This window comes from Sarcophilus harrisii, chromosome 5 (assembly GCF_902635505.1).
Source record: "Sarcophilus harrisii chromosome 5, mSarHar1.11, whole genome shotgun sequence".
Classification (NCBI taxonomy): Eukaryota; Metazoa; Chordata; class Mammalia; order Dasyuromorphia; family Dasyuridae; genus Sarcophilus; species Sarcophilus harrisii.
In genome coordinates, this window is record NC_045430.1 from 263,086,803 (window position 1) to 263,114,658 (window position 27,856).

Consider the following 27,856-nt stretch of genomic DNA (forward strand, 5'->3'; position numbering starts at 1 on the left):
TCCAAAGTATGCATATTCATTCATCAGTCCAAATTGAGATGTGAGGCATGTAGCCCTACCAGATGCTCCACAAAAGCGCACATCTGGAAACAGAAAGAATGGGACACTTTTCTCCTGTGGGAGAAATAGTGTGGAGTAGGGAAGAGAGTCATTATTTTAAATATGCTCATAAGTCTACTTGCTGTCTCCTTTGATGGCATGTTAGCCTTATGGAGCAAGGACTTCTGGCTCCTTAAATTCCCAAAGTATCTTAGCACAGTGTCTATTGAATCCATGACATGGAATCAGAGGAACTGGGTTCAAATTCTGACTCTGCTTACTTTTTCCATGTGTGTCTCAACTTCAATTTCCTCATCTGCAAAAGCTGGGGAAGAGGAACTAGAATAGATTTCTTAGGTCCAATCCACTTTTAATTCTGTAGATGTGCTCTTTATCTTCTATTTAATTAATCTTCCTGCCTCACCTTCTTTCTTTCTCTGTCTCTCTTTGTGTGTGTACTTGTCTCTCTTCTTTCTCCTATCTTCTCTTTGTCTCTATCTCTCATTCTCTCTCTCCCTCCTTTCTTCCCTCTCTTCTTTCTACCATCCCTCTCTGTCACTCTACCTCTCTTTCTCTGTCTCTGTTTTTCTTTCTTTGTCTCTCTGTCTGTCTCTGCCTCTCCCTCTGAATGTGTCTCTATCTCCTTTCTCCTCTCTGTGTTGTATCTTTCTTTCTATATGCATGTGTCTCTATTTCTCTCTCCTCCTCTTATTCCCTCTCCCTTCTTTTTTCCTTTCCTTATTTCTTCCATCCCTCTCTATCTCTCTGTCTCCATCTCTCTGTGTGTCTCTCTGTGTTTATCTTTCTCTCTCTCTTTCTCTGTACCTCTTTTTCTCTATCTCTTTCTGACTCTCTCATTGTTTGACTGTGTCTGTCTGTCTGCCTGTCTGTCTGTCTCTGTCTCTTTCTCTCTGTCTCTCTCTGTCTGTGTCTCTGTCTCTCTGTCTCTTTCTCCTTGCTTTCTTAGACTCTCTTATTCCTCCCATCTTTGTTTTTATCTCTCTCATCAAGACACTGAGTAGAATTCCCAGATTAACATGCAAACTTGACTTCCAAAGAACAATCAGGAGGGAGGTGAGCTCTGTAAATGAAAAGAGTGTTTGATGGATGGCTCCCATAGTCTTCCAGGATTTTCTTCAGCATTCCATGTTGTTTTCCTTAAAGAGACATTGGATTTACAAGACTAGCCATTTGGCTTTTCTGTGACTAATTTCATTCGTTCTTTTTTAAATATTAGTTTTTTATTTTCAAAATATATGTGTAGACAGTTTAATATTCATCCTTGCAAAAGCTTGTGTTTCAATTTTTTTCTCTCCCCTTCCCCTCACCTCTTCCCCAGACAGCAAGTTATCCAATATATGTTACACATGTATTAGTCTTCTGTACACATTTCCACATTTATCATGCTGCACGAGAAAAATCAGATCAAAAAGGAAAAAATGAGAAAGAAAACAAAATGCAAGCAAACAACAATAAAAAAGTGAAGATACTGTCTTGTGATCTATACTCAGTCCCACTATTCTCTCTCTGGATGAATCTGGCTCTCTCCATCACAAGTCTACTGGAATTGGCCTGAATTATCTCATTGATAAAAAGATCCAAGTCCATCACAGTTGATCATCACATAATCTTGTTGCTGTGTACAATGTTGGTTCTATTCTTGGTTCTACTCACTTCACTTAGCATCAGTTCATAAAGTTTCTGCAGGCCTTTCTGAAATCACCTTGCTGATCATTTCTTGTAGCACAATAACTATTCTAAAACATTTATATACCATAACATTTGCATTCCATAAAGTAGTTCTTCTTTGGCCATAAATTCCTTCCTTCTCGATAGATCTGAGAGGTAGACTATCTTTTGTTCTTCTAATTTGCTTATAGTATCATTATTTATGTCTAAATCATTTCAACTTATCTTGTATAGAGTGTTAGGTATTGGTCAATGCCTAGGGTTCTTCCATACTAATTTCCAATTTTCCTAGCAATTTTTGTCAAATAGTGAGTTGTTCTCCCAAAAGCTGGGATCTTTGGGTTTATCGATTACTATAGTCTTTGACTATTGTGTTTTGTGAACCTCAATTATCCTATTGATCAACTATTCAATCTGTTCGCCAGTAGCAAATGGTTTTGATTACCACTGGTTTATAATATAGTTTTAGTTCTGGTACAGCTGGTCCACTTTCATTTGATTTTTTTCATTAATTCCATTGAAATTCTTGACCTTTTATTCTTCTAGATGAATTCGATTATTATTTTTCTAACTATGTAGATTATGGGCAGTTTGATATGGCACTGAATAAGTAGATTAATTTAGGTAGGGGTGCCATTTTTTATTATGTTAGCTTAGCCTACTCATGAACACTTGATATTCTTCCAGTTGTTAAAATCTGACTTGATTTGGTGGAAAGTGTTTTGTAATTGTGTTCATATAGTTCCTGACTTTGTCTTGGCAGGTAGACTCCAAAATATTTTATATTATCTACAGTTATTTTAAATGGAATTTCTCTTTGTATCTCTTGCTGCTAGACTTTGTTGGTAACATATAGAAATACTGGTGATTTATGTGCATTTATTTTGTATCCTGCAACTTTGTTAGATTTGTCAATTGTATCTAGTAATTTTTCTTCCTGCAATCTGCCCTCCTCTTTATACCTCCTCCCCTTTTCTTATTCCTTTCCCCTTCTAACTCTGTTCTCCCTTCTATTATCTCCTCCTTTCCTTTCCCCTTTCTCCTCTGACTTCTCCACTAGATGACACAAGTTTCTATATCAAACTAAGTATGTCTGATATTCTCTCTTTGAGCCAAATCCAATGATATTAAGTTTCATACAGTGCTCAATCCCTCTCTTCTTTCTGTCAATTGAAATAGGTCTTTTTTTTTTGCTTCTTCATGTGATGTAACTTACCCCATTTTATTTTCTCTTTTCTCTTTTTCCATTGAAATTCTTTTTCTACCCCTATTTTTTATATCATCACAGTAAAGTCAAATTATACATATACTCTCTAAGAATATCCCTAACAAAGATACAGTTCTCAAGAGTTAACCAAATCATCTTCTTATATAGGCATGTAAACACATAACATTTAAAAACAGGCTTTTTCCCCCCCTTCCCTTTTTTTAATGCTTTTCTTGATTTCTGTATTTGAAGATCAAATTTTTTGTTCAATTTTGGTCTCTCCATAAAAATAAATGAAAATCTATTATTTCATTCAATGTCCATCTTTTTCCCTGAAAAGATAATGCTTAATTTTGCTAGATAATTGTTTCTTAGCTGCAGCCCAAGTTCCTTTGCCCTCTGAAATATCATATTCTAGGCCCTTCGATCCTTTGAAGTAGAAGCTGCTATGTCCTGAGTAATCTTTATTGTGGCTCCTTGAATTGTTTATTTCTGACTGCTTGCAGTATGTTCTCTTTGACCTGATAATTCTGGAATTTAGCTAGAATATTCTTCAGCATTTTCATTTTGATCTCTCTTTTAGGAGGCGATTGGTAGATTCTTTCTATGGCTATTGTACCCTTTGGTTCTAGAATATCAGGAGAGTTTTCCTTGACGATTTCTTGAAAGATGGTACCTAGACTCTTTATCATCATAGTTTTCAGAAAGTCCAATAATCCTTAGATTGTCTTTCCTAGATCTATTTTCAAGGTCAGTTGTTTTTTCCAATCAGGTATTTTACATTTTCTTCTATTTTTTTAATTTTGTTTGACTAATTCTTGATGTCACATCAAGTCATTCATTCACTTACATTTGTTCAATTCTAATTTATACAGAATTATTTTCTTCCATTAGCTTTTTTAATCTCCTTTTGAATTTGGCCTATTGAACTTTTAAGTGAGCTGTTTTGTTCATTATTTTTTTCCATTACACAAATTCTATTTTTCGAGGAGTTATCTTTTTTCATTTTGCCAAAACTATTCCTTAAAAGTTATTTTCTTCAGACAATTTCTGTTTCCTTTTCCAGAACTCTCATTTCCTTTCCTCATTTTTCTTCTCTCTGTCTCTGTCTGTCTCTGTCTCTCTGTCTCTGTCTCTGTCTCTCTCTTTTTCTGTCTTTCTGTCTCTCTGTCTCCCTCTGGATTTTTTACTATCTTCTTTTATATTAAAACTTTTTATTATCAAAACATAAGCATAGTTAATTTTCAACATTCACCTTTGCAAAATCTTCTAAAAAAGATTTTTTTCTTAGGGAGTTGGTCAATAATTTGTTCAATTTCTTTTTCTAAAATGGGACTAGTCTTCTATTAATCTGTACAATCTGTAATTTTGTAAATATTCACCATTTCACTTAGATTATCAGATTTATTTCCATACAATTGGGCAAAATAGTTCCTAATTGCTCTAAATTCCTCTTCACTGTTGGAAAGTTCAACCAACTCTTAGTTTTCTTTATTATTTCACTAGTTTTTTTACTTTTTTTCCCGAGGCAATTGGGGTTAAGTGACTTGTCCAGGGTCACATATCTAGGAAGTATTAAGTGTCTGAAACCAGTTTTGAATTCAGGTTCTCCTGATTTCAGGGCTATTGTGCTATCCACTGTGCCACCTAACTGCCCCATCTTCCTAGTTTCAATTTTATTAATCTCCCCTTTTATTTTCAGAATTTCAAATTTGGTACTTAATTACTGACTCTCTTTTAACATACTTTTTGAATTCTTCCAAGAGAGTCTTCTGAGATGGAGGCCAACTTATATCACCCTTTGAGACTTTATCTGGAGATGTTTTTGCTTTTAGGATCCTCAGGTTTTGAGGTATGTTCTTCTCTGTCATTATAAAAGCTATCTATAGTCAGAGCTCTTTTTGCTTTTTGCTCATTTTAAAAGGTTGAGGTCTACTCTTAGGGCAAAGGGGAAATTGTTCCAAACTTGCTCTACAGGTAACAGGGGCTTCATCCTGCGTTGGGATGAGTGCTGCACCCTTCTTTCTCATGCTGGATGGGTATGGCCAAGTCCCATTTGTTATTCTGAGGTTTGGGGGTCTCACTATTTGCCTTCTGTAGTTGTGGTGGAGGTCTCACAGCTACTCTGCTGATCCAGTGGTTTTTGAACCAGGACAGAGTAGCAAATGCTGCTGTATTTTGGCTAAGGCTCTCCCACCAGATTCTTCCATCATGTGGAAGCCTCTCCACCCTACATTTCCCTGTGCTGCACTGTACCTTTGCTGGTCTGTGACTTTCTTGCCCTATTACAACAGGCCTTTCCTGAAGTTTTTCCAAAATATCTTTAACTGTTGATCTGGGAGAAACCAGACCTGTCAACTCTCTGCCATCTTGGCTCCCCTCTCCACCATCTCATTTTTTCCCATGATTAACAACCCAGCTCATTATGTTTTCAGGTCACATTAACCTCATTTCCTTAGAGTCTGGTAATATTTCTAGTCATTTTCTCTCTATATTTATCCATCCTATATCGTTGGAAAAGAAAATTTAAAACAAAACTTCACTCCTCATTCCTAGATGTGGATTGAGGGATAGCTGATAAGAAAAAAAAAGAGAAACCCTAACCCTAATTTTGAAATGGATACCTGGTTTCAGTTTTTGAATTGTGTGACTTTGAACACGGTTAATTTTTTGTGGACTTCAGTTACCTTATTGGCTAATAGTTATTATTTATATAATGCATACAGTTATATAAATCACTTTACAAATATTGATCTCATTTTATCCTCACAAGAATCCTGAGAGGTAGTTATTATTTTGTTCCCATTTGACATATAAGGAAACTGAGGCAGGTGAGAATTAAGAGACTTGTCTAGGATCACACATATTAGTGTCAGAGGTTGGATTTGAACTCAGGTCTTCATGACTCCAGATTAGTGCTCATCTGGAGAATAAGGGGAATTCCAAAGTTTGTTTATCCTTTGTCTCATTGTCTCATTGAAAAGATGGCTGCTTTTGAAGGCAGAAAGATCTGGATTAAAATCTCAGCTCTGGCACCCACATGTAATTTTGCATAGGTTTCTTTCATTTAAGCCTTCATTTAAAGCTTTCTGCCTCAGTTTCCTTATCTGTAAAATGAGAAAGATGGCCTATTTGATCTCAAAGGCCTTTTGCAAGTCCAAGTCTAATATGTCACAATTATAATACCTTTAGGAATCCCCTAAAAGGTGTCCTTCTGACAGAATCAGGAACTTTCAGGCTGGAATGGTATTAGAAGAAAAGCAGGAGCCCTTGTGAAGTTAACCATGTAGAAGATGACCATTATTAGAAGGCTCTTAATTAAGAGTCTGAGCCCATAGTCTTAACTATGGACGCTAGGGTTTTCTTGTTGTCCTGGGTCAGCAGTAAATAACATACTATAAGGAGCTGTCTCATGACTCTTAATTTTCCCTATAAAATGGACAAGGACATCGTTATAAATTTTTACCTGCATTATGCAAGAACTTTGGGATTTTCTGAGATATAGGACATTTAAAATGTTGCATAAATTATATTGATTGATTTTTTTTTCTGTGTTACAAAGAAAGGCTCACAGAAATAAAGAGGGGTCACAGAATAAATCTGGAGCTATCTGATATTCCTAGAAAGATATTAGTAAAATAAAGTAAAATACAGGGAGAAATAATAATATAAGAGATACTCCTTAACCAGACATTTTACTTTTGGTGGTGGTGGTGGTAGTGGGGCCTTGCCATTCCTGAAAATCATTTCTATTACAGGCCAATTGGGGAGTCCCCCACTTTGTGCTAGCCCAAATTATCTCCAACATAAGGGTCCTGTAAAGAAAGCAAATTATACATTTCTAAGCAAAATTGGAATCTGGATAAAAAGTGTTATTACTAGTATTGACCCCAATGACATTCTCTAGAAGTGCCTTCTGGAGGCTTAGGGGTGATTCAGCATTTCTGGAGGACTTTGATCTTACCAATTAATTCAAACTTCTATCATTCATATTATATTTGTTTAAAGCTTCCACAGAACTTTATATTCATTATTTCATTTGCTCTTCATAATGGCCTTGGAAGGTAAAAAGGATGAGAGTTAGTCTCTGACCTTACCAGGAAGGAAGAGGAATGAAGATTTCTAATTGGATGACTATTTACTCCGAGCTCCTCATTTTAGTTTTGGACTAGGCCCAGAGAAGAGGATTTGACTCCAGATCAATGCTTCTTCCATTGTACCCTGATTTTTTCTAAGATTCAGAGAGCTTTAGATACTTAGCTCACAGTCACGCAGCCAGTATGTGTCAGTTGGGATTCAAATTCAGGTCTTGTTGACTTGAGCTTTTTGCCCTATTATGTCTTTCTCCATTCCTTTTACATTAAAGATTAATTCCTTATGTCTTAATGTGAACTTTTCGATCGCCCCTTTAATAAGCATCAAATGCCCCCAGAGGCTGGTAACTTTGCCAGAGAGAACTGTGGTGAGGGAGGAGACAGAGTCTCAGCTCTGCCTCAGCAGGGTGATGTGCCAGAGTCACCCTCAATGTTCAACTCAACAACGCCAACCCTAATTGTTTTCTGGGAACAGTGACTGTTTAAAATGCTTCATCCGTATAAAATCCTTCTTTCTGTGACTCAGAGCATCAGTCAGCTGTGAAGGAGGTGAGCCTTTAGCACAGTTCTGTGCTCTTTTGGGTAACTAGCCCAAAAACAATTAAAATTCAAGCGTATGTTGGGCCTTGAAGACCATTTAGGGCTAACCAGGTTACCTTATCCTAAGCACAGCCCTCCTGGGGCTGGGGTGATTAGACTAGGGTTGAACCACAGGTCAAGAACAATCAGTGGCTGCAGTTACCTGGGCTAAGGTGACCCCAGACCAGGTAAACCAGCTTAGGGCAACTCGCAGCAGAAAAACATGGCTCCAGAGAAGCCCTCTTGTGTTCCCCTTCCCTAGTGACACAGCCCTTCTTGCTAAGGATGTGACTCAGGTTAGAGACCTCACACTGGTAACAATAAACTTGCTTCTTTGCCATGAATTATAATGAGGTCATTAGCACTATTTTCCCTCCCCAGTCTCCCCCCCCCACTAGACAAGAGAAGATGAGTTTTCAGGAGGAGTGATTGATTTGTACTTTTCAAATTCAGACTTTTCAGATGTTGCCTTGCTTAAAAACCAGGGAGAGATTCTGGACCATTTCTGTGTGCGCTGGACCCCTTTTGGGAATCCATGTGGGGAAATTTATGGAGCACTTCTCAGTATCATGCTTTTAAATCATTGAAGGAAATGCTAAAATTTTGTTTTAGAAGTGAATGATGATATATGTATATACATACAAATACATATATACACACACATACATATATATTTAAATCCAACTTCACAGATCCCATAAAACTACTCATAGCCTCCTTGGGGATTCCAGGCTAATACCTCATAATTTAGAGTAAATCCAAGTTAAAAGAAAAAAAAAAGAAAATGGAAAAAGGAAAAAGGGAAGAGGAGAGAGAAAGAGAGAGAGAGAGTGAAATAAAAAGGGAGGAAGGACAGGGACAAGGATGGGGGAGGGGGAGGGAGAGCAGAGAGAGGACAGGATAGGAATAGAAAAGAACAGTGAGGAAAGAAAGGAGAGGGGAGGGGAGGGAACAAAAGGATAGAAGAGGGAAAAAGAAAGGGAAGGGGTGAGGAGAGGGGAAAGGAGATGAAAGGAAAGGAGAGAGGAGAAGGAGAGGAATGGAAAGGAGAATTTTTAGTAAATAAGTTATGGAAAAGGGGGCAGTAAAAGGTCTTTCTAGCTGAGCCTCTGTCTAATCTGTCCTTATCTATGTTTCTACATCTCTGTTCCCTTCCTACTACCTTATTTTACTTCTTCCCCTCAAAAACCCAGGCTCAAATGGTATCTTCTGCACTTATTAGTTCTTTGACCAAAGACAAGTCCTCGAATCTGAGTCTCAAGCCCATAATGTATAAAATGAGAGAGACACAGACACAGTTGCTCACCCTATCTCAGAGGGAGCGGCTGTAGAGATGGGAGCCTCCAAATCTTCCCTTTGGAAAGCTGCTCTGGCTCTCCCTAGACCTGTTTTCTGCCAAACCTTTCTGAAGTTGATTCCTGGGTGAGATCTTCATCCCAGCTTATGGTTCGGTGTGGCTGATTTGGTCCCAAGGCTTCCTCAATGACAGGGCACAAAGAGGCTGGTTCTTAAAGTCAGAAGACTTGGGTTCCAGGTTAGGCTAGGTTTCAGTGGAGGTGTGATCTGAGATAAGTCCCTGGCCTTTCCTGAACTCAGCTGCTTCTGTAACACCCAAGGCACAGGGATATGGAGGCAGAGCATCATATAAACCACAAAGTGCTCTCTATGTGTAAATTTTCACTTGACTCGAAATAACAATAATAACTAGCATTTCTCAGGTACTTTAAAGTTTGTTTACATTGGTCCTCACAGCATTTCTGTGAGGTAAGATGATAGCAAAAGCATTGTCAAAAGATTTGCTGTCAAAGGACTGAGTTTCAAATCCTGGATCAACCAATGATCAATTACTACCTGCACAACTCTGGGCCACTTAGATTACTACTTCAGTATCAGGAGATGGATGAAGCCATTGATTTCCGAGATTTCCTTCCAGCTCTGGATCTATGATTCTAAGATTGGCCATCTATGCTATGTGTACAAGCATACAAGAGGCCAGTCACAGGACTCTTTCAGCATCTCTCTTAGACAATTGATGATTAATTGTTACTCTTTTTTTTTTGTCGGGGAAGGAGGCCTCAAGTCACTTTGGTCAAACACTGTTTTGCCCTTTCTGCCATGACTGCTTCTCCCCACCCCCATCTCCAGTTTTAACCCATGTTTACTTTATTTTCAGTTGAGAGTTGTCATGTCAATGGAAATGGAAATGGAAAGAAAGCAAAATGTTTGTAGGAGATCAAAGGATCATAGAATAATATATCAATTTGGAGCTGGAAGCAAATCTAATCTTTTTTGCAGATGAGGAAACTGAGGTTCAGCTAATACTGTATTGTAATAACACAAATAATATTAGAGATGGGACTCGAAGTAGTTCCTCTGCTTTCAGAAACAGTGCTCCTGTCATGGTCACAGATGCATAATATTTGAAGGGGTTCAAAGAGCTGACGCAGCAATTAGTAGCTCACATTTATGGAGTGTTTTGTGCTTTTGCAGAATATTTTACATATAATATCTAATTTGAGCCTCACAATAACCCAATAAAGTGGGTATTTTTAAAAATCTCTTTCTCACAGAAGAGAAAACATAAATCACATAAGTTAGGTCACAAAGCTATTAAATATGAGAATATTAAAATGAAAAGTGAGACGAACTTAAATCATCTTAACTCCAAGATCAGCCTTCTAACCATTATACTGTATGGCCTCTTCACTTCTTTTTCACAGATGGAAAAACTGAGGCTTAAATAGTGAATTGTGCTAGGTCATGCTGTTTTTAAGTTCTAGGGCAGGATTTTAACTTGAATCTTCTTAAGTCCAGATTCAGAACTCTAAGTGCATATAACATGCTGAGATGCACTTAAAAGAGCTTTGAAAAGTCACTTTCTAAAACAATGGTGGACCCTGTGATACCAATCCAAGTGTCCACATGGATGAAGTAGAGTACAATCGTTGCTCAGGTCAATAGAGTACTTCATGCCATTACCTCCTTGGACCCTTGTAACAACAGTGTGAGTTTGAAGGGCAAGCATCATCATCCCCCATTTTGAATGTAAAAAAAGTAATTCAGAAAAGAGCAAGGAACTCTCCAAGATCACACTGATCATACAGTAAAGGGAATAGGGATTTAGATTCAAGTCATCATTGCCTCCTATTGATTGTAGTCTTAACTAGAGACATTGCAAAAGTTAAGAAAATTATGCTTTGAAAAATACCGAAATATGGAAAGCTGATGAATGCTTTCCTTAGAAAATTTCAGGAGCAGTGCATGATGGATAGAGAACTAGACGTAGGGAGGAGACTTGGGTTCATTTGCCATCTCTAACATATATTGACACTTTGACTCTGCAAAGTTGATTAACCACTCAGTGAAAAGTACATACAGGTTTATATTGGTAAAGGGAGTTTCCTTACTAGGAGTTCCTGTAGCAATCAAATCAGAATTTTGATCCCAAAAAAGACAAGGACAAGAGAATGTCAATATAGAAGAATAACAAAGTTAAAATGGGTAAGACACTGTGTTTGGAATCAGAAAAGACTGATCTAATATATTAACTCAGCTATATGACCTTAGGCATTGGGGACTTCTGGATCTCAATTTTCTTATCTGGAAAATGAGAGGGTTGGACTTAAAGACCTCTATGGTCCCTCCCATTTTTAAATCTGCAATTCTTTGATCCATTCTTGTACACAAGGATCCCTAGTTTTTAGAAATTCCAACACTTTACCTTTGTTCATTTTATTTTTCTGAATTTAATTCCTTTCCCTTAAAAAATTGGAAGACATGCTTTATTTAAACTTAGATTGACTTAAATGTTTTATTTTTGAGAATTTCATAACATCATTGTGAATTACTGGACCATTGCCTGAACTGTCACCAAACAAGGCTGGAGAATCCCGATAGCAGTGTGAACTGCTGCTAAGCACATTTGGTGGGAGCCAGCCTCACATGAATACGTCGCCAATACCCACATGAACACTATCAGCAGTCAGGGTTCTACAAACTTCCTCCCATTCTATGAATGTTTAGAGAAATTCCTTTTTGCAGTGAACCTCCCTGTCTGTCATTTCTACATAAATATACTTCACCCAGCTTGAGCTGCTTTCTGGATACAAAGGTAGAACTGGATGGACCTGTCATGATTAGAAATTCATTGTTGTTTAATAGGAAGATGCAAAGTTCTTCTGCTTGGAGTTTGATAGTTTTTTAGTATATGTGCTACATAATTCCTAGTACTGAGGAAATTGAAAAGGTTTGTGGTTCTCTCTTATCTGAAGATCTGGTTAGGAGGGGAAGACATATACATGGTTTCTATAAATAAAAGGGAGAGGGGATTCATTGGGAATAGAACATCCTGTCAAAACTTTTCAAGACACCCTGTACAGAATAACAGCCCAAGGGAAAGACTTCTTTTAGCAAATATTGTTAACTAACCACATGAATATTAATGTTAATGCCAAAATCTTCCACTCCCTTTGTTCTTTCTTTAATTCATTTAGTCATTCATTCCCTCTTTTAAAAATCCCTTTGTACAGTTAAAGAGTCTCCTTTCCATATCTATCCTTAAACAGTTACCAAGCATTCCTGTCTGTGATTATATACCACAAAATATTAGTGTGATTTCTCATTGCTGTCAAAACACAAGACTAAAGGCTATTTACATATCCATGGGTTATTGTGAAAAGGAGAAGTGGCAGGGAGAGATGTAATTAAATTTCATTGTTGTACTTTGAAGATATACAGGATGTGGAAGGAATGGTAGAAAGCACAAGTGCCTGCTGTATTAGAGTCTAACTAAAGCGATATAACTCAAAAATGTTGTCCTTTATTGACGACTCTCTTGGGCCCTAGAGATTCATGTAGGAAACTCCTGTAATGTGGATAACTCCCACTGGCATTAATGAAAATTACCCATGTAATGATCCTCCTAGTCCACATGGAATACCATCTACCTTGGAGCATTTTTTAATTGTAACTTGCTTCCCAGAATTCTTCAGTGGAAAGAATGCTGGCCTCTAATCAAAGGACCTAATTATCATCATCATCACCAACATCACCACCACCACAATCATCATCATCACCATCCTCATCATAAATAATCTATTTTATTAATTTTATTATTTATCAGCATCATTACTAATATTACTACTAGTACCATTAGTACTAATACTACAAGTACAAGTACTGCTACTACTACTACTACCTAACTGCACATAGCACTTTAGGATGTGCAAAACACTTATATGTATGTAGGTATGTATGTGTATGTATATATATATATATATATATATATATATATATACATATATTCTATATATTAAATATAAAATCTCATTGAAATTGAGATTGGCAAATCTCTTGCCAACAATCCTATGAGATAGATGCTACTGTTGTCCCCATTTTTCCATTAAGAATATGAGCCTATGAGAGGTGGGGGGGAAGAACTTAGTGTTACCCAGATGGTAAATGTATGAGGCAGGATTCAGACTTACATTTTTCTTTATAACTCTTAAGTCTAGAATTCTAACCCCCGTGCAAACTAGCTGCATTTCTAGATCTACCCATGTGAACTTGAGCAAGTACTTTAAGCTCTTTCAATCTCAGTTTATTCATCTGTCAAATGGGAGGGGGTTAGACTGGATCAGCCAATTAATCCACAAGCATTTATTAAATAATCGGCACCATGCTGGATCAGTCAGTTCACAAGTACCTACTATGTGCTGGATACTATATAGAACACTGGGAATGGCAAAGGCAAGAACATGGCCTGTCTCAAAGGAGTTCATATTCTAATGGGGGAGACAACTAATGACCTAACTGATAAATAATTAATGGCATAAAGACAGATCCAGTGTGAATAGAAGGTAATCTTGGAGGGAAGCAGGGAGGGGATATGGAAGGAGGACAAGGCGTGGGTGACAGCTAAAGGAAATACCAAGTAAGGAATTGTACTGGCACACCTATGGAGCAACAAGGAGATAGTGTAGCTGAGTGTGGAGGATAGAAAAATATAAGAAAACTAGAAAAGTAGGCATGAGGTAGGTTTTTAAATATGTAAAAAGAGTTTGGAGAGATAAAGAAAAAGAGAAATGATGCTTAAGGTGCTTAAAATTCTACCAGCTTTATCAAGTACCGATGTATACTGGTACCAAACAGAATCGAGGTGATTTGTGGAGAAAAGCAGCTGGGAAGAAGGGAAGATCAGAAAAGCTTCCCATTTGAGCCAAGCCAATAAATGACCTTTGAGGTCACTTCTGGTTTTATATTGATGATGCTTCATGCTCTCTCTTTCCAAAATGAACTAAGTGTCTTTATCTCCCCCCTTTTTTTTTCTGCAGGCGTCTGTTTAAGAAGGAGAAGAGGGAAGAAGACACTCATACATTCATGGAAGCCTACTGAGGCATCAGCTAAAGCAAGGAGGCATTCTTTTGACTTGGGCTGGACCCTTTGCCACCTTTGTTGGGGTAAATGAGGAATGGGCTTGTGATTATGCTGACGTCCCAGCATGCATTTGGTAGACCTGTGGTTAACTCGTTCCCTCTCCATGTGTCTCCTCCTACAAAGTTTTGTCCTTATGATACTGTGCTTTCATTCAGCCAGTATGTGTCCCAAAGGCTGTCTTTGTTCTTCCTCTGGAGGTTTAAATGTCACCTGTAGCAATGCGAACCTCAAGGAGATCCCCAGAGATCTTCCTCCTGAAACAGTTCTCCTTTACTTAGACTCCAACCAGATAACGTCCATCCCCAACGAGATTTTTAAGGACTTGCATCAGCTCCGAGTTCTCAATTTGTCCAAAAATGGCATCGAGTTTATAGATGAGCATGCCTTCAAGGGGGTGGCCGAGACACTCCAGACGCTGGACTTATCCGACAACCGCATTCAGAGTGTTCACAAAAATGCTTTCAACAACCTGAAGGCCAGGGCCAGGATCGCCAACAATCCCTGGCACTGTGACTGTACTTTGCAGCAGGTCCTGAAAAGCATGGCATCTAACCACGAGACAGCGAACAACGTCATCTGTAAGACTTCCGTGCTGGACGAACATGCCGGAAGGCCTTTCCTTAATGCTGCCAATGACGCTGACCTCTGTAACCTTCCCAAAAAGACCACAGACTATGCCATGCTGGTCACCATGTTTGGCTGGTTCACCATGGTGATCTCTTACGTGGTATATTATGTACGGCAGAATCAGGAGGATGCCAGGAGGCACCTAGAATACTTGAAATCCCTGCCAAGCAGGCAAAAGAAAGCAGACGAAGCTGACGACATTAGCACTGTGGTATAGTATTGGGAATGGCGACCTTTGAGATGAAAGTCAGTTTTGGGTTACGTTAGACCGAATGGTTTACTTCCAACGTCCATTGTATACATTTAAGACTTTACATTTCAGTTTAATTGAATTGCGCCACTGTTGGACTTAAACAAAACCCTAACATTAAAATGATTTTAGTTTGGGTGACCTACACCATAATTTTTCCTCTGGTGGTATATTCCTAAGTAAGCTACTATGTAAACATTAGTTAGATTCATTTCACTATTTAATAATGAAATTTATTTTTTTAATTTAAAACCAAATAAAAGCCTAACTTTGAACCATGTAAAACAGAGTAATTTATTGGACAGAGATTGATGCTATGGATTCACCTGCCTTTTCTATACTCAGAGTTGACTTTTATGGGCCAAAAGCTCTCTCATAATGAAAGATGCATTAATACAACTTTCTGTAAATTGGGGAGCTGTACCTGAAGCATCTACTGAATAAAGATTCTCTCTCAGTCTTTTTAAAAAAAAGAAATAAATTTTTGTTGATAACTTTTGTTTTTGCATTGCCTAAATTTCCCTCACGTATCCTTGTCTCTCTTTGTTCCCAAAGTGGCTTAGCTATGTAAATACTGAGCCTCTGAAGAACACGAAGTTATCTGCCAACTTCCAACCAAGGTTTGAGGGTTTTCAAGTATCAACATTTAAAAGCAAGTATATAGAACAGGGAGCCTAGTGGGGGGAGGGGGGAAAGCTGGATTCAGAATCCCAGGCCCTCCATTCAAATCCTTAACTACCTTGTGGCCTTGGACATGTTAATTAATTTCTTTAGCCTCAGTTTCCTCATCTATAAAAAAAGCCCCAGTTCCCTTCTAGTTCCAGAACTCTGGTCTTATGACCTCTAATGGTTTCTTCTAACTTCAAAAATCTAAATCTATTATATAGGGTATTCTTCCCCCTTCCCCATCTCCTCACGCTCTCAAAACAGGGAGTAGCTCCTATTCATTAAAACCATCTTATCAGAAAATCCACAATGGCATTTTGGTCAAGGCTCTATTGGATGACCTGGATCTCATGTCGCTTTCAGCTTGGGGGGGAGAAAGCGATCATTTGGGTTAAGCCTAGATTGCTACCTACACTCCATAATGAAGCCAATAGAGCCTCTTGGGGAACCTCAGAGGTATTCCTGTAATACTGGATGTGACTGGAGCATCTCTGGAAATCCAGTAGGAGGAAGCAAAGGTTATCCCTGGAGCACAATTATCATGAAAACATTACTGAGAGGTTGGTGCCCCCTGGGGGCCAGCATTATTAGGCACTTTTTTTTAAGTGTGTCATGAGTCATGAAAAGGATGCTGCCCAATGTGGCTGATAAGAGCTTAAACTGATTTTCTATACATGTATATACATGTGTATATATGTAGATATATTCAGATATGTGTATGTCTAAATATGGCCACATATATATTCATACATATAATTAACATATAATTACATCTATTTCCACATATATCAGCATTATTTCGAATCATAACCTTTCATTTCAAGGATTTATTATTTTTGCTGGTATGAGGACATTCTTCATCAACTATAGTCTACCAATAACTCCCCATAGGATCCTAGATCTGGAGCTGGAAGAGACTTTACAATCTACTTAATTCAATTCTCTCATTTTTACTGATGGAGAAACTGGAGTCACAGAGACGTGATATGACTTTCTCAGGGTCACAGAGTAGTAAAGGACAAAACCAAGTTTTGAACCCCAGGCTTCTTCCTCTAAATCTAGTTCTTTCTTCCACTGTACTCAGTCCTGGAGAGTTGTTTAAGGTTTGGAGAGGTTATCACAGTCACAAGCTAGCTAATAACTGTCAGCAGTAAGAATGGAAGCTAACGTCAAGCATCCTGTCTTCTTTGCCGCACTCTTTCACTCCCTCATTCAAAGAAGATTGTTTTTTTAAAGCTTCAGCTTGATTCTCTCCTTTGAAACTTGTTCCTTATAAGAAGCTCCTTTTAAAGAAGGAGCTTGAAGAATAGATATCTTTATGCCCACATTAATGGGGACTCTTTTTCCTGACCGCTGAAAAATTACATAAGCATTAGCCTAGTGGAAGTACTCATAAAGGTCAAATCAAATCCCTGACTAATGTTATAAATCCCAGCACATAGTTGCCAGGATATGGAAGAAGTTACATTACTAGACTATTAACTTTTTAATTCTCTGAATATCTACTACAAGGTCACTACATGGACAATTAAACATAGCCACTCCCTTATTCAGACTCCATTAAATGTTTAACCTTGCACCAATCACTATGCTTGAGCCCTCACACAATATCTCTGGAAGCTGGAAATAACAGCAGGTTAAAGGTGACAAATTTATTTTTACCTTGATAGGTGCTAATACCAATTTTTTATCGGCACTGGTATGAGATCCACTCTCCATTTTGTTATACCACACCCAACTCCAATGGGTTCTCAGGGAAGAATGCTGGTCACTTACACAATAAAGTTTATTGAGCATACACCAAGGCAGAGAACATGGAGTCGATGCTGGGATCATCTCTCATGTGGTTCTGTGATCCCTGGCTCTATTGCAGAGCTGATTCCTTTCACTTGCCAAAGTCTTAAAGACATTTCTTTTTAGGAAGAACATTTTGGGACAAAGGAGGCTGGAATCAGAAGACCATTGTCAAAATTCTACACAACTTGCTTCACCCTTTGGCCCTCAGTTCCCTCATTTGTAAAATAGGGGAGTTGAATTAGAATATAGGATTTACAGCACAAATTTAAGGCTTTAGAGGAAACTTGAAGATGATCTAGTTTAGCCTTCTCATTTTGCAAATGGGAAAAATGAATCTTAGACAGATGAAGTAAGCTTGCTTAAGACTATGTAACTGATAAGGATCAAAAGGAAGATTTTGGATGTAAGTCTTCCTGATTCTACTTGTGGTACTCTGTTCAATGTTCTTGTTTTCTCTAGTTCAATCAGATGGGGCTCTTGAGATTTGGCTATTATCTGTTATGTGACAGCCATTTTATTTCCTTTTTGTCTTCACCCCATTTTAACTGCAAAATAGTTCATGCATATGAGTCGAATATTCTTGAACCGGACTTACATTTGGGATGAGTCTAAGCCTGACAGCAAACATTTCATCCGAAGAGGAGCAAAATAGCTTTTTAAAGTGATAAATGGGTAACAGGATGTATGATAAAAAATTAACTTCTGAGGGTCCTTTGGCAAATCACTACATATAAATATAGTGAGTCAAGTTGCCACCCCATACCACTTTTACCCTATCAGTTGTACTGTCTTTGGTCCTTCTTATTTGCACACATTATTTTAACACATAGTCGTTGCTATTGAGATGAGAACCGGGCTGACATGCCCTTATTTGCCATAGTTTGTATTATTATCTACCTAAAAAACTGTAACCCAATTTAGTTGGGGAATGGAATTGACCTTTCTGATTAAAAGAGAACTATGTCCAGAGGATGGCAACTATGTCAGTAAAAGACCTTGAGCTCATGTGTCAGGATCAATTGAAGAAAATGGGAATGTATAACTATACAAGAGAAGATATGAGGTGTAGAATTGGGTTAGGGGATGGATAACAGTTGTTTTCATGTATCTGAAAGATTCTGAGGACTTGGAAGCACACATTGACCAGGTAAGAATGGCTTTCTATCTATAATATTGTAGGAAATACTCATATTAAAAAGATCACAGATCTATAACAGTATTTCAGAATGACATTGAACAAGAAATAAGCTACTTGGGTCCACAGGGCAGACCTAGGAGCAAGAAGTAAAGGTTAGAAAGGAAAACTTAGAATTGATACACAGAAAAGAATACTTAACAATTATGGCTACCAGTCTTCTCTGGAACTATTTATATTATAAACCTCTCAGAGACTGAAGAGGGGACCTTCTTTCATCTTTCCTTCTCTACCAAAAAACCTAATAAATTTCTTTCTAAAGCTAATACAAATATTAACACACAATTACAGCTCTCCAGAAGTGGAATGGGCTTCCAGGGAAGGTAGGGAGCACTCCTTCATCAGAGGTCTTTAAGCAGAGACTGAGTAACTTCTTTGTTGATTAAAGGACTCTTTTTCAAGTATGGATTAGGTCAGATGGGCACTGAGATTTCTTACTGTGAGATTTGAGATTTTATAAATATATGTGAAGATACATAGGTAGTTTATTAACCTTTGAAACAGGAAAAACTAGAATAAACTATTATATAGTATATATTATATAGAATAAATCTTATTCAGAATTTCACGGCACCTCAGTGTCTTGAAATTAGTGCTCTGTGTATTACCATTACCCACAAATCTATCAAATAATGACCACCCTTCTGGGAATGAGATTTCTATCTTTTGCTAGGTATGTCTTGGGCAGATAAAGAAATCTGTCTCTGAGATTGTCAGTCTGTCATGGACATCATCCTCAAAACTGTTTTGACTTCATTAGACTTATTTGCACTTACACATAGTCTTTTAAGAACTCGGGGCCAATTATAATTGGCCTGAAAAAGTACAATATATGCTGATGAATAGAGGTTTCCCATTGATAGCACACAAGACAAAAACAGCTTTTATTGTATTAATGAAAATGAGGAATGAATTGAAATTGATTAACCATGTTTTCACAAGTGGTTTTTAGCTTTGATGAAAATAATCTGCATCCATGCAAAACAATCATGATTATAATAAGAGTTACACCAAAAAAATTAAGTCGTGGCCCACTAATTTCAAGAGTGGAGTCCTGAGGGAGATCACAAACCATCTCGAACTTAGGCTTAGAGAGTTGCCTGAATTTCAGCTTACAAATATGAGAGGCAGAATTTGAACCCAGACCTTTCTGATGCCAGGACTGGCATATTATCTGCTATAAAATAATATTGAGCAGAATTTTAAAATCGCTTATAGATTTAGGAATTAATATAAATGCTTTTTTTCATTAAGGATTCCTGAGGGTATAGGAGTGGCAAATCTATATTTCCCAAAAAATTTACATGAATAATATGTCTTACATGACAATACTCAAGGAACTGTGGTCTTGCAAGACTTTTTGTGAGATTCAACTTCTCAATATAGCAAATTTTATGAAAAATCTTGGTGGGGTTGAATGTTCTTTAGAATGATATTTTCTTTAGCATTTTGGTGCCTCTTTTATCAACTGTCTTTTCATGGTTTTCTCATATTTCTCTTTCTTATTTATTTCCCTATTTTTTCCTCTACTACTCATGTCTTTCTTTAACTCTTCCAGAAATTCTTGTTGGATTTGGGTTCAATTAACATTTTTTCATATTGTTTTTCCCTTCTGAATTTGTATGTTAGTCTTACCTGCTATCATCATAGCTTATTATGGTTCTTTTTGTTGCTGTTGTTTGCTCATGTTGTCAGCCATTTTCTTAACGTCGAACTGTATATTAAAGTGGGGCTCTGATCACCTTGGGATGAGGAGGCATTGTCCCAAGATTCAGACTTTTTTGTACTAATTTTTTGAGAGCTAGTTCTGGAGACCTTCAAGTTTTTGGTCTTTCCAAGATGATGTGAATCAGGGAGAGGTATAATCATTGCTCTTCTGGTCTGTGTGCTGGTTTTTACCCAGGAAAGGCTCCTGTTCCCTTATAGTCATAAGCATTAGTGCTCCTCTCTGCCCTGGAACTGTAACACAGAATTCACATGGACAATAGAATTGTCAATTAGCACCAGCTTTACTCAGAGCCAGCAAAGGATTCTCTACAATTTCTTTCTGATCAATTATTTGCCTTCTTTATCATTTCTGGGCTTAGAGCTGCAAAAACTGTTACTGCTACTGCTTCTGTTGCTCTTTTAGTAACTTCCAAAACCCATGGCTGGTACTGCCAACCATGCTCTAAGTCAGCTATGGCCCTGATGTCACAAACTTCAGTTGCCAATTTTCTAGGTTGTCTTAGATTGAAGAAAAAATGCCCTGCTCTGAGCTATTATTGGTTCTGCTGCTCCTGGCAGGTGTCAACTTAGAGTCATATGACCGGAGTTAAAATCCTGATTCCAAACTTATTTGGAGGTGGTATGAATAAGTGAAAATAGATTTGGACTTGAGGGGGCAGGACTTTTTTTTACCCAAGGATTTTCTTTGACTCTGATATTTATTAGATGTGTGACCTTAGACAAGTAACTCTACCTCTTTGGCCTTTAATTTCCTCTTCTGAAAAATGAAAGAGCTGGAATGGTTGTCCTGCTGTTGTGGCAGTTATATCATTGTAAAAGTGGGAAAATGGATTGATTTCTGTTATTTACTTTCCATCCCATTGTGAGTCATGTTTGGAGGGAGGGGTTAAAAGCTATTATGTAAACAAAGGTCAGGATAGACTAATAAGGAAAGTCAAGGATTTAGATAAACTTCAAGCAAGAGAATTAGCCTTGTAACTAAAGAATTGGCTCCCTTTCATTCAATAAGTGAACTTGTTGGCACTAGGATGCTCTCTCTTTCCTATAGAGAAAACTTCCTAACATAGTAGGCAGTCAACTTTCAGACGTAATTGTAATTTATGTAATTGAGATTTATGATGGTTAAAATTCCAGTATTCTGGAGTTATTCTGGCTAATCTTTTCCCAGCTCAAAATGAGAAAGATTGTTTCTTAAACATTATTAATCATTTTATTTATACAATCATTTCTTTGTGCTTGTCAGAGTCAATGTATGATAAAGTTTGATGGTGCTTGGGGAGAAACCATCTTTGCAGAAACCCAAATTATACCATCAAGAATGATAATTGTGACTGAAATCTAGTTTAAGATGTAAAGGCTGAAACTCCAAATAGGTGCACCGGAATCAGACAACCAAACACTCAAGGCTAATTACTCATTGGACAATACTCTATTAGCATATGCTTGGAAAATGGCCCTTTCCACTATTCTGTGCTGGCTAGATCTTTTGGTGTATACAGATAATTGTAGGAGGGATTAGGGGGTGGAGTAAGACAAGTCAGGGTCACTTTGATGCTGGATGAGGAGAAGAGAGGTTGTTGAGAGCTTGTGTCCATTCCCTTCATTTCTCCCCCTATAGACCAAGAATAAAGACCAAGGACTTTTGCTTATCCTGACTCTGGCTGATTCTAAGGCATCCAGGATGCTATCCTGGACTTCACATTAAGATTCATAGATAATTATATATATATATATATATATATAATCTCATTCTGTCCTGATGCTAACCCCATTTAGTTAGGTATTGATTTCAGGTCTTATTATCCCCATTTTGCAGATGAATCACAGGAAAGAGAAAGAATTTGTTTAAAGTCACTCAGCTACCAAATGTAAGAGTCAAAGAAACCTGGGTAAAAACTCTGTCCCCTAGTCTGACCCACATTTCTTCTGACTCATGCTGCCTCCAAGAATTCAAAAAGAGAACAAAAAGGGGAACATAAGGATAAGTGATAAACTTCACCAGTTTTGATGCCTTGCCTTGGGCTGGAATGACCTTGGTTTGTGGTGCTAGGGTTGGGACTAGGGTATTGTCCAGCCAGAGAAGTAAGTGAAATCAAAGCTCTCCCTTAATCACATTGGCTTGCCTGAGGGACCTTATTGAATGCTTATCTGGGGTAACTTATGTTCTATCTTTGTTCATGACTTCAAAGAGAGCAGCCTAGGCAGTCAGCTTCCCTGTGGATGATTTGGTATCAAATAGGAAAAAAAGAAAGATCTGCTTTGTGATTTCTGATTCTGAAGGACAGGATTGAGATAAATAGGTGGTCTCTCCAGAACTCGCATTGAAAGCCATGTTCTTTTTCACAAAAAAAAGAGCTTTTAAAAGCAAGGTAATACTAAATCTTGCTTTTGTCCTAAAGCCATCTGTTGAGTTATTGGGCTAATGGTTTTCATTTTGGGATAGAGTTCTAAGAAAAATAACCCAGAGGGAATAGAATTCTATTTATTGACACAAATTTTCCTTGGTTGAAACTGTCCATATTTATTGTGTTGTTTTGTTTTTAAAGAATTTATGCTTGTATTTCTAGAAGATGCCTATCTGACTGCTCCTGAATTCCTTCTCACTACAAACATTGCTGCCAGCTAACAATCCTTCTGGTAGGAAATATTACAGTAATGTGGGGGGTCTAAATGAGAAAATTATGAGGAAAGATGTGGAAGGATTGATTTCAGGAATGATGGAGAGCGTGGTTAAATAAATAAGTCAGTACAAGATTGGGGAACAGAAGCCATCTAGTTAGGTTGAAACACTGAATATATGAAAGGCAACAGGATAAGGAGGAGGTATATTCCAAACAAAGAGGGCAGATTGTGCAAAGGCATGGAGATGGAAGACAGAATGTCAAAGAGTTGACTCTGGCTGGATTGTAGAGGGCATCAAGGGGAATGATGTGTAATCAGCCTGGAAAAGTGGACTGAAGCCAGATTATTAAGGGCTTGGAGTATTTGTATTTCATCTGATGGCAAGGTTTTTAATCCAGAGGCAGTGAGCATAGTTGTTGCTTGCTGCTCTTTTTGTTTTAATATTTTGATAACCATATTTGAGTATTGTCTTTAATCCTCCACCCTGTTTCACATATTTAAAGGTCTGATTCTGAGAAGGAATCTGAGAAGACAGTCATCTGACTGTCAATGATGCCAAAAAAAGTAAAGAACTTAAGAATAAAAGACTTATTGTATATATTTGATCAGGCCAGTGGTAATACAAGATCTGTGCTGGAGGAATCTCACTAGGGCTTCCATGTGTGACCTTTTGAGCTTCTCAGCAACATTATTAGGTAGGCACTATTTTATCCATTTTACAGAGGAAGAAAGTAGGGTTCAGAGAGACCAGGTGACTTGATATGAGTCACAGAGCTACTAAGTATTAATCCAGGTTTCTCCCAACTCCAAGTTCAACACTTTTTAGTAGCACAGTATATTGGGCACTTTGCTAATTTCTCCCAACTTATATTTTCCATTGGGGACAATATTTAATTCCAGAAAACACAAATAGGAGTTTCCTTGCATGTCTTTCTGGGGAAAGGAAGGCTAAACATGGTTCACTTTTGATGAGGACATTTTTCAGCACCTACTCTGCCTAGCTGAACTTTGTTTCCTTGTTTTAAGTTCTTATTTAAAAATTTGAGGGCTTTCAATACTCAGCAAGTGTTCCATTGCCAAGAACTCCATCCAGCTAAGTGCTATAGGAAATGAAGAATTTCTGGTAGGAGTAAGCAAGACAGACCGAATTAATAAATGATCAGCATTACAGGACATTTGTAGGCGATAATGGCCTTTGGACATAAAAGAATCTTAATCGTGAGAATAGCTAAACTCTTCTTCCCGTGCTCTTTCACAATTACCTTAGGACCTTTTTCTTGCCCAGCATAGAAACTCACATCTCTCTCATGACTTCATGCTCACCAGTCCCATTAAAAGACGTTCTTTTTTTTTTTCTCAAAGTAGTTCTAAAACGGTCCTTCACTCTCTTCCTATTTCTTTTTGGAAAAGATTAGCTTGGATGGTTGAGGCTAATTATTTCCTTGATTCCTGCAATGCTTGGCAAACAGTAATGGGTGCTTTCTGGAATGGATAAAAGAGAATTCATTGAGCTTTGAATTGGGAAGAATACCTGGATTCAAGCCCTATCACAGATACTTATAAACTGTATGATTCTAGGCAAGTCATTTCATTTCCTGTGTGATTCTATGTCCTCAGCTGGCCTCCAACATTGATTCTAGCTCTAAATCAATTATCTTAGTGTGATCCTGGTGATCTTAGTCAAAATACTCCATCTCTCTAGATCTTAGTTTCTTCCATAATGAAATGAAGGGGTTGCACTGGACAATTTCTAAGGTTTTTTCTCACTCCAAATCTATCATATTATGAATTAAATTGATTATCATCCATACAGGCTCAAGTGAGGAGGCAAAAGCCTTAATCTTCCTCCTACCTCACTCACTAAGAAAAATCAAAACACTGTCATTAGAATTTACCTAAGTTGTTAAGTGGATAATTCCATTTAGGTTCATACATTTACAATAAGAAAGGACCTCTGAAAACATTTCATACAAAACCATCGTTTGATAAGGAAGGAAGTTGTGATCTAGAGAGATAACATGGATTACTTCAGATCACAAGGGAAGCATCATAGCATCATGGATTTGGTGCTAGAGGGAATTTTGGAGAGTTCTAGTCCCATCCCTTCATCTTGTTATTTATTTTTGTTTATTACTAATTTCAAAAGTATTTTTTTCCAATTATGTATAAAGACCATTTTCAACATTCGTTTTTATAAGATTTTGAGTCCCAAATTTTTCTCCCTCCCTTTCTTTATTCCCCCCTTTTCAAGACATCAAGAGATCTCATAGAAGTTATGGGTGTAACAATGTTTTATATTTCCACTTTAGTCATGTCATGAAAAGAGAAAGGGCAAAAAATAAAGAGAGAGAGAGAGAGAGAGAGAGAGAGAGAGAGAGAGAGAGAGAGAGAAACAAAGAAAATAAAAATAGTCTGCTTTGATCTGTATTTAGGGTTATTTCTCTAGATGTGGATAGCCTTTTCCCTCATGAGTCTTTTGAAGTCCCCTCATTTTACTTAGCCCAGAAGAGTAAACTCAGGTCACAAAAACATGATAACAGAAAGGATGGGGAGAAGAGAGGAAAGAAAGGAGAAAAGAGGAAAAGGATGGGACATAAAAAACAGATAAGGCAGTATCATGGAATAAAATCTGTATTAAACTGTTCTAAGTTATCTAACAATATTCTTATAAGATTACAATCACTGATGTTAAAGTGGCTGAAATACATCATTTTCCTTTAATGATCAAAAAGAAAGAACATCCATTTCATCTGTTTTGCAATCTAAAATACTGGACCTGTTTTTAATAGCAGGTCAAATGAGGCCTTGGCAATAAAACTGAGCTCTCTGGATTAAGCAATAAGAAGATGCATTAGATGAAAAGAGAAATATGGGAAAGTATTGGGAAAGACATCATCAAGGCAGCAATGACTGAGATATCCTTGGTGTCTCCATCAACGGTAGAGGTCAATGGTCCTCCATGACTTTGTTTTCACTTAAAATGAAATATAAGCCTTTCAGTGACCTGGATCATGACCATCTTCATGTAGAGGCACTAAAGGAAGCTTCTTTGGAGGAGCACAACAACCAGCCAGTCTGCAAACATTTATTAACATGTTATACTCCATGCGAAAACTGTGCTATGGGTAAGAAACACCAAGGCAGACATAAACAGTCCCTGTCCCCAAGGAACAATTCTACTGATAGAGACAATACATACACACACATAACTACTTTAAAAACACATACAAAATAGATTCTGTTAGAAGGCAGTGACAACACAAAAAAGTCTTATGTTGAAGATTGTGACATTAATAGGGAAATATATATATATATATATATATATAAGCATGTATAACATGTATAAGCATACATAATATATGTATAAATTATATGTACAAAAGCAAGTATGTATATATAAGCATATATGAATGTATATATATGTATATGTAAGTGCATGTAATATATGTATATATGTTTATACATATGCATAGATAAGCATATGTATTATAAGCTCATATGAGCATATAATCATGTATATATATGTATACATGTCTATAAGCATAATATATAAATAAGCATATATGTACATATAATATATGTATATACAAGTATAATGCACATATATACATACATATACAGACAAGCATGTGTAGGCCATATATATGCACATATTTCTTTTATAAAGCTTTTATGATAACTCTTTAATCAATACTTCTCTCCTTGTATCATTAGTTTTATTCCTGATTTAAAAGAGAAATTATCACAGGCAAATGGCAAAGTTACTTCTCAGCTAACACTGATAACACAATAGATGGGTTACAACCCTTCACAGTCTCCATATGGGTATCAATTCTGAGTTAATGGGCCTCCTCGGCTGTGATATTGGTTCACAATCCTAATAAAAGCCATGAAACTCTCCATTAATGGGAAAGGAAGCTTCTTAAAGGACCTCAGGAAATGACAAATGTTTGGAGCTGAGACTCTGAAGACTAATGGAGCCAAAAGATTCCCATCTTTAGAGACAGAGCTCACTATGACAGCAATATCTGTAGGCTCCAACCCAAGCAGACATTTTTGATAGCCTTTCTTTTTTTTTAATAAAGTATTTTATTTTAAAAATATATGCATATTTTCAACATTCACCCTTGCAAAACCTTGTGTTCCATTTTTTTCTCCCTCTCTTCCCCTTCCCATCCTCTCCCCTAGAGGGCAAGTAATCCAATATATGTTAAACATACGCAGTTCTTCTATACATATTTCCACGATGATCATGCTGCACGAGAAAAATCAGATCAAAATGGGAAAATCAGAAGGAAAACAGAATGCAAGCAAACAACAACATTTGTAAGCCTTTATAATTAATATGATGCCACTGGAGTGCATTAATTACCTGGAAGCCATGGCATAATAATTAAATGATTTCATTTCTTCCCCTTGGAAGCAATTCCTTGCAAAGAGATTACAGGATGGCATGCTCTGCTGTGCTTCCCACCTTCACATGCCTTCCTCAGTAAAAGGCCCAGATCAAATATCACCCTCTGCAAGAAACCTTCCCTGATTCTATGTGATGTTAATGCTCTCTGTAAATTATTGTCAGTTCCTCCTTTATTTATCTTCTTGGTACCCAGTTACTTAAAAGCTGACTTTCCCATTAGACTATGAACTCCTTGAGGGCAAGAATGGTCTTTTACCTTTCTTTGTAACTCCGCCTTTTGGCACAGTGCCTAGCAACATAGTAGGTGTTTAATAAATGCTTATTGATTTGACTTATCAGCTGAGTGACCTTGAACAAGTCACTTTACTTCTTAGTGCCTAAATTTCATCATCTGTAATATATAAGCACTGACCTCTCAGATTCCTGCAGCTCTGGATCTATAATCCCAAGGCTTTTCTAAAGCTCCTACTACAACTCTAAACTCTTATGATAGAGAATAGGACCTGAAGTC

General features: G+C 37.4%; 1 protein-coding gene across 2 annotated transcripts; it reads left to right on the top strand.

Moving 5' to 3' along the window:
* Positions 1-13,321: 13,321 nt before the first annotated feature.
* Positions 13,322-15,420, top strand: LRRC3B (leucine rich repeat containing 3B). Of its 2 annotated transcripts, XM_031940378.1 has the most exons (2): positions 13,322-14,066; positions 14,322-15,420. In XM_031940378.1, exons 1-2 carry the CDS (start codon positions 13,838-13,840, stop codon positions 14,885-14,887), a joined length of 795 nt encoding a protein of 264 aa, XP_031796238.1. In that variant the 5' UTR covers positions 13,322-13,837; the 3' UTR covers positions 14,888-15,420. The 2 variants fall into 2 exon arrangements, with proteins under 2 accessions (XP_031796238.1, XP_023360965.1); XM_023505197.2 differs by having other exon boundaries at positions 13,922-15,420.
* The last annotated feature ends 12,436 nt before the right edge of the window (positions 15,421-27,856 follow it).

What these genes read in the sequence shown, in the direction of transcription:
- LRRC3B (XM_031940378.1), top strand. Translation starts at nt 13,838, where the DNA reads ATGACCTTTGAGGTCACTTCTGGTTTTATATTGATGATGCTTCATGCT. An exon ending in CCTTTGCCACCTTTGTTGGG is followed by an intron (nt 14,067 to 14,321) that starts GTAAATGAGGAA and finishes TCCTTTACTTAG; the next exon opens with ACTCCAACCAGATAACGTCC.